Consider the following 6,000-nt stretch of genomic DNA (forward strand, 5'->3'; position numbering starts at 1 on the left):
CAGCATCCCAAGTGTGTTTCATTCCCTACCGTGTGTCGTGAAGGATAGGCCTGGACCACAGGCAGGTGACTGTGGAGTCCCAAAGCCTCTGCCAGCCAGACCAGGGAACCTAGTGGTCACGACACGGACCTCCCACATCCACTTCCTCTCTATAGGTGACCAGCACATGGACGAGAGGGATGGGTGGATGAGGTGTAGCTAGGTCTCTTCCCACCACGGTTTCAAAGCATGTTCAAGGCACAAAATAAACCTAGTCCCGAACACAGTAAGTCCAACCTGCAAAGGGTGGAAGACTATTGACATAAGGAATTCTGTTGTATTTATTATGCTCCATGCAGAACCTCCTGCAAGGAAAAGTGGGATGCAGCAGCCACGGCAAGGCTGCAGCGGAAGTCAGGCCCTGACTCGACCTACATTTCAACCAAACTGGATGGAGATTTCTTACCAGGGACCCTGCTCCCCTCCGTCACCTCACCAGAGAGTCTAGTCAAGCTCGCTGCAGCCAAAGGGGCTTCCTGGTGTGCGCAGGCGCTGCGGATGCCGAGGGATGGGCAGGTGTGTGCCCAGGATTCGCCCTGGTGTGGAGCCGGGATGCACCCGCAGCGGGGGAGACTCCATCCTCAGGAGCTCCGGAGTGTTTCCTGCCCTCCAGGAAATATAACCTCAATTAGGAGCCTAGTTACTGGCTAACCTAGATTCATGGAATCACGCTGGTTAGACAGAAGTGTGAGTAGCTCCTCCATGCAAAAGCAAATTTTAAAAAAGAAAGCAGAACTTGGTCTCCATGCGTGTAGCAGTTTGGGGAGACATCAATGTATTTGCCAAACACTTGGGATCAGCAGTGCCGACTTCATCCTCATCTCTCAATATTTTCCTGGCCATATGTGAAAGGAAGGTTTATTTTTTCGGAGGAACTCGCTGATTTTGTGACGTTTCCAGGGCAGAGGTGTAAAGGGCCGACACTGAGCTGACATAGCTTTGGCAATGTCCCCACTCGGGAGCTTTGCTGGTTACTTTTATCCATTGCCCCACGGTTCGTCAGAGCAGACTCAGCTCCTTCTTCTGCTTATTTTTAGCCGTGAACCGGAGCGGCGCGGGCGAAGCGGGCGCGCGTGGCGTGCGGCTGTCACCACGAGCTGCCGCAACCGCAGAGACGGCGTGTCCGTCCGTGCCCTGCGCCCGGCCTTGTCTCCAGGGATTACCTTCCACTTTCCTTAAAAAACCCCAGAAGTGCCGAGAAGGAAGTTCACCGCGCTGCCAGGCTGCGGGATTATTCCTGTGAGCGTCAGACCCCATTGCCAGGTGTTTCTATGGAGACCGCGCGCTGTCCTTGCAGGCGCTGTTTGCTCCGTGCCGGTTGTATTTATCTGTGTTTGTCACCGAGCTGAACCCAGCGCGCTCCATCCGGAGCGACTCCGGTTCCGCGCCGGCTCCTTGTGGCAGAGCAGGGAGGCCCTCATGGCTTTCTGCTCGTGCTCCGCCGGCTCGCGTTGGGTTTGTTTAATGCCCTGCAGCTCCAGGCCGTTTTCTGCTCCTCTCGGCCTCTGCGAGTAAGATGCACGTGGCTAAAAGTGAGAAGAGACAACCGTGGGTGAGGAAATGCTGCTCATGCAAGGCTCGGGGAGCCTGAGTTCAGCTTCCTCGGTGCTGCTCGCCCCATCTAGCAGTTTTGGGAGCTTCATGTGTCATTTCCTCGTCCTCTCAGCGTAAGCATGTCTGAACCCTTGGGGAGATCATTCAGGGCAGGCCGCAACCTCCTTCTGGATGCATCTGAGGAGAAGAAATCACAGCCACCATCAAGTACATGGCGAGAGGTGCGTGCTTCTCCCCAGAATATAAGTGGCTCCTATCAGTCCATTCGCACACGTCCAGTCATGTCAAATTGTCGTTTGTGCTGTGGGATTATGTGGCTGCAATCACAGCCCGATATTCCTGCTCCAAGTACTGTGTGCTTTATAAATGGCACAACGCACTGTTAGTGACTGCCTGCAGACCTCGTGAGATATCCTGGTTCTCGGTCCCTAGTTGTTTCTCAGCTGCCGTGCTTGTTTACAGCTGGATATAAACTGTGCAACTGATGCTAACGGCTCTACTCGTCGACTGGGGTGGATTTCCCTGCATCTGAACTGCCGTAACCGAGTGTTAACAGGCACTGATGGGAAGAGGACGCACGCTGAGGAAGGCTTGGGGACCAGGAGAGCTGAAATGTGAAGTGAAATCACTAGCTGAAAGCTGAAGTAGAAAGCTGGGGCAACAGAAGACTGTTCATCATGTGGACACGAAGAGTAGGGAGTGTCCTGGGACCACCATCAAACGCTGGAGCACTCCATTCTCCACAGCTTCTGGCCAGAGACCTCAGGAATATTTACAGGATTGGCTGCTGCTGTCACTTTCCCTATACTTCCATCACCCCATCCCACTGCTGCCAAAGGCAAAGCCCTCCAGGTGTTGCTGGAATCCCTCCCTGGGCAGATGCAAGGGAGTGAAATGACCCTTTGGTTGGCATCAAAAAGGAGCTGAACATCTCCAGAGCGTTCCTGCAAAACCAACTCTTGAGAGTTCCTATTTCTTACTGCTTTTCAGACTACTTGTCAATACTATTGCTGAAGTGAGACGTTATGGTGATTCATATGTTCATAGGAAAGTTCCAGCCCCTGTGCCTCGCTTTCCAGCTCAGGCTAGTGCCTGCATTCCGCTTTCCCACGGCAGCATTTCGTGATGTGCTCCCTGTTCAAGTTAATCCCAGTAAGGTGATACATGGCCGTGAAGCAAGGAGCTGGCCTGGCATGACTTTGTTGTCTGTGCTCTGCACACACAGATTTCCAGGAGCCTGTTGTTCCCCTGGATGGAGCTGCTCTGGCCTGGACCTGGTGACAAGCATGAACAGGCAGCAAGGAGAGGCCTCCAACGCCCTGCCAACCTGGATGAGGCACCGGAGTGCAGATGTGCGACACAACAACCCCAAAACACAACCTCACTGCCTCGTCACGGCAAAGGCACCTCTACCTGAAGCAGAAACGTAAGTTTGGTCCTTCCAAATGAAGCCAAAGAGCACTCCAGAGCGGTAGTTTGTCCCTGGCCACTGATGGAGGCTTAGAGGAAAGTCCAAGGAGCGTTTGTATGTTGTCACGTCCCCCTTGCTATGTCCTTGCAGGTTCTGGCAGCAATTTACCTCAAGATGCAGGTTAAGAGTTATTTAAAGGTAGGCAAAAATAGTGTTCTCCCATGATATTTTTCACTGAAAGTGACCTGGGGTAAAAAATTCCTGTGCACTCTGATATATACATTTGAAAATGACATTTTTTTCAGTTTAAGCCTGGGTTGAACCGCCAGTTTTTTGCAGTTGAGATGGCAAATCATGCTTCTTTCATAGCTAAATTGAGGAATTGTGTTGTAGATACAACTTATGTTAATTTGCAGAGCACTGTATTTAATGCTTTTCCTAATTACATGTCAAGAGACCAGAGCAGCTAAATGGAAGAGTTTCATGAATTTCCACGCACTTCCAACTTTTGGCATGAATATCATTAACTTTTATTAACGCAATTAATACTAGTAAAAAAAAGATATTATTTCACTCTGGTATTTCAGATACAAATGTCAATTAGTAATTTCCAAACACAAGCAACAAATCAGAAGTTGATAGATGGATTTGCCTTCTCGAGCAGCTACCAGTGACAGCCTGTAAATTTACTTGGGAGGAAGAATTGATGGCATAGAAAGCTGACTCTGGAGGCTGATGATTTTATTTCATTGAGAGGAGAGTTAATAAATCATCATGCTGCTCTGATTAATGATTCAGGGGAGCATCTCTCCCAATTCTTGGAAGCATTCCTGAGAAGAATAGCAAGCTGGTCAAGGAAGCAAGTAACTAATGAAAAGCTGGGGGATAATTTCATCTCAGAGCAAGCACCGGCCGGCTTCCCTTTGCGATCAGAGGGGCCACTAATTGAGCACGATTCAAGAGCTGCAGGAGGTGGTTCGGACCACGGTTGGAAAAGCAATGTGGGATGTGACAAACCGCATTAGTTCCTGCCTCTGCACCAATCTCTGCCCGTCCTCAGCCAGTTTGGTGCCGGTGGGTCCAAAAAGAGTGCTATTATTTCCAGGTTTGTCTAGGAAGCCCCTTGGGAATTGTCATCACCCTTAGGAATCCACAGCACGGCACGGATCTCAGCCAGTGCCCATCGAGAAAGGGATGGGTCCAGACAAAGCAAAGGCAGCCAGAGCCTCAGGGCTCTTCCTCTCCCTGAGCAAGGAAACCTGCACGGGGGCCCCTCTCCTCCCTCCCCAGCCGCCTTGTTTTCTCATGTCCGCTCCCTTGAAGTGGATTTTATTCTAATGATTTGTTAATGAACTTCCTTATCTGATTTCCAGGCTGCTCTCCTTTTCGGTCTGACGACACTGGTGGTGCAGGGGCCAATTGCCCCAGCACCTGTGCTCAATTCGGGGCAGATGTCCTTGGTACACCTTGCTGTACCCATCACCTCTACCATATCCATCACCTCCACTGTATCTGTCACCTCCACCATATCCACCATCTCACCATATCGGCTGCAAGGACGGAGCCTGGAGCCTGAAACTCACCCAGCTCAAGTAGCAAATGGATTTTGCATCCTCCAAAGGGTGGAGCCTCCTGGTGTCTTTCCAACAAGGGGCTTCTTTCAGGCTCCGCAGTTGTGTCCGAAGGTCTCTGGGTCCCCAGGGTCCACTCCAGCCCCTTGGCCTGGGTCACTGGTTCACTCGGACAGCTTTGGGCTGCGAACTGCCTCCCTGCACGTGATGGACTGGGCTGGCAGAGCCAAAGAGCCGCTGCAGCATAATGCCAGGAGGCCTAGGGGAAAAACACGAAGGCTGTGATTTTCAGCTGAAAAAGCACTGAAAGAAACTTAAAAAAAAAAAGAAAAAGAAGTGCGAAACATTTGGCTTCAGCCTTTTTCTATGTGAAACAGTCCAGTAGCTTGGTTTAGAGAATGTTTCATTTTTAAAAGCACAGATTTTTTTGCAGGTGATTAAGAATCAACCTGGTAATGAGTGGTGAAGACCAGTCTGAGCTTCAATGAATCATTTCATTCAAGCTGGAAAGCTGGCTGGCTTGGGAGAGTTTGCAGCCTTCCAGCCAATAAACCAAAGTCAAGTTAAAAAAAAAAAAAATCAAAGTGCAGTAGTCGAAAGACCCCATGCCTGGCAAGGCGGGCATATTTTTACCAAGGCAATTGCTAAAAAAAAAATTGTCCTCTTCCAGTTTATTCCTGGGAATCATTCCCATTGGCTGCCCAGCAGATCCTCCTGACAGCCCTTGCATCCCTCAGCCCTGCCCAGCCTGAGCCCCATCAACCTGCCTGCCCTTCCTGCCCAAAAAAGCACCTGCTAAAAATATTGCAGCAGGGAAACGCGAAGGAGGAGAGAGCAGGAACACTGCTCTTGTGGAGAGCTGGCACTGCTGGCGAGGCCGGGTTTGATGTTGTTATTGGGGAGCCTCTGGAATCAAGCAGAGGAAGGCAACGGGGCTGGAGCACGGAGAGGATGGAGGTCTCCACCTTCCCGGCCCCTGCGCAGCGCCAGGAATAGGGCCAGAGCGGAGCCGCACGGCTGGTGGCGTGCCAGTTGCCATGGCAATGCAGAGCGATGTCTTCTCCACGTTTTCCTGGAACGGGGAATCATCAGAGCGATCAGAGCGGGAGAGCGAAGGCAACGAGATGGGATCAAGCGCCTGGGCAGTGACCGGTCAGAGCGCCCTGTCCCCAGGGGCCTTCCCAGGAGGAATCACTGCTCCGTCGCATGCTGCCATCCTCCTTTGCAGGCTTCCATGGATGCTGCTCCCTTCTCCGACCCTTTTCCTTCAGGCAGTGCGTAAAGGAGCTGCTTTGCTCCACAAGATAGTGATTGCCCAAGGTAATTTGGAGGTTTGCAGTGGTTTCTCACCTGCAAAGGAGCCATTGGGAGATGTTGGCACTGCTGGGAGCAGGCTCTTCTGAAGAACTTCCCGGCTTCACCCAT

General features: G+C 51.4%; 1 protein-coding gene across 1 annotated transcript in view; it reads right to left on the minus strand.

Annotated features, from left to right (window-relative positions):
* Positions 1 to 6,000, minus strand: part of ALMS1 (ALMS1 centrosome and basal body associated protein) — an 82,898-nt gene extending 76,898 nt beyond the window's left edge. Inside the window, exons 1-4 of the mRNA XM_088524995.1 lie at positions 5,926 to 6,000; positions 5,541 to 5,647; positions 4,736 to 4,834; positions 4,494 to 4,554 (exon numbers count right to left, since the gene is read on the minus strand). Of these exons, the coding sequence (XP_088381121.1) occupies positions 4,494 to 4,554; positions 4,736 to 4,834; positions 5,541 to 5,647; positions 5,926 to 6,000 (342 nt within the window). The remainder of the gene's footprint in view (positions 1 to 4,493; positions 4,555 to 4,735; positions 4,835 to 5,540; positions 5,648 to 5,925) is intronic.

This window comes from Tinamus guttatus, unplaced genomic scaffold (genome assembly GCF_059628265.1).
Source record: "Tinamus guttatus ecotype Peru unplaced genomic scaffold, ASM5962826v1 Tinamus_guttatus_pri_ptg000218l, whole genome shotgun sequence".
NCBI classification, from domain to species: Eukaryota; Metazoa; Chordata; class Aves; order Tinamiformes; family Tinamidae; genus Tinamus; species Tinamus guttatus.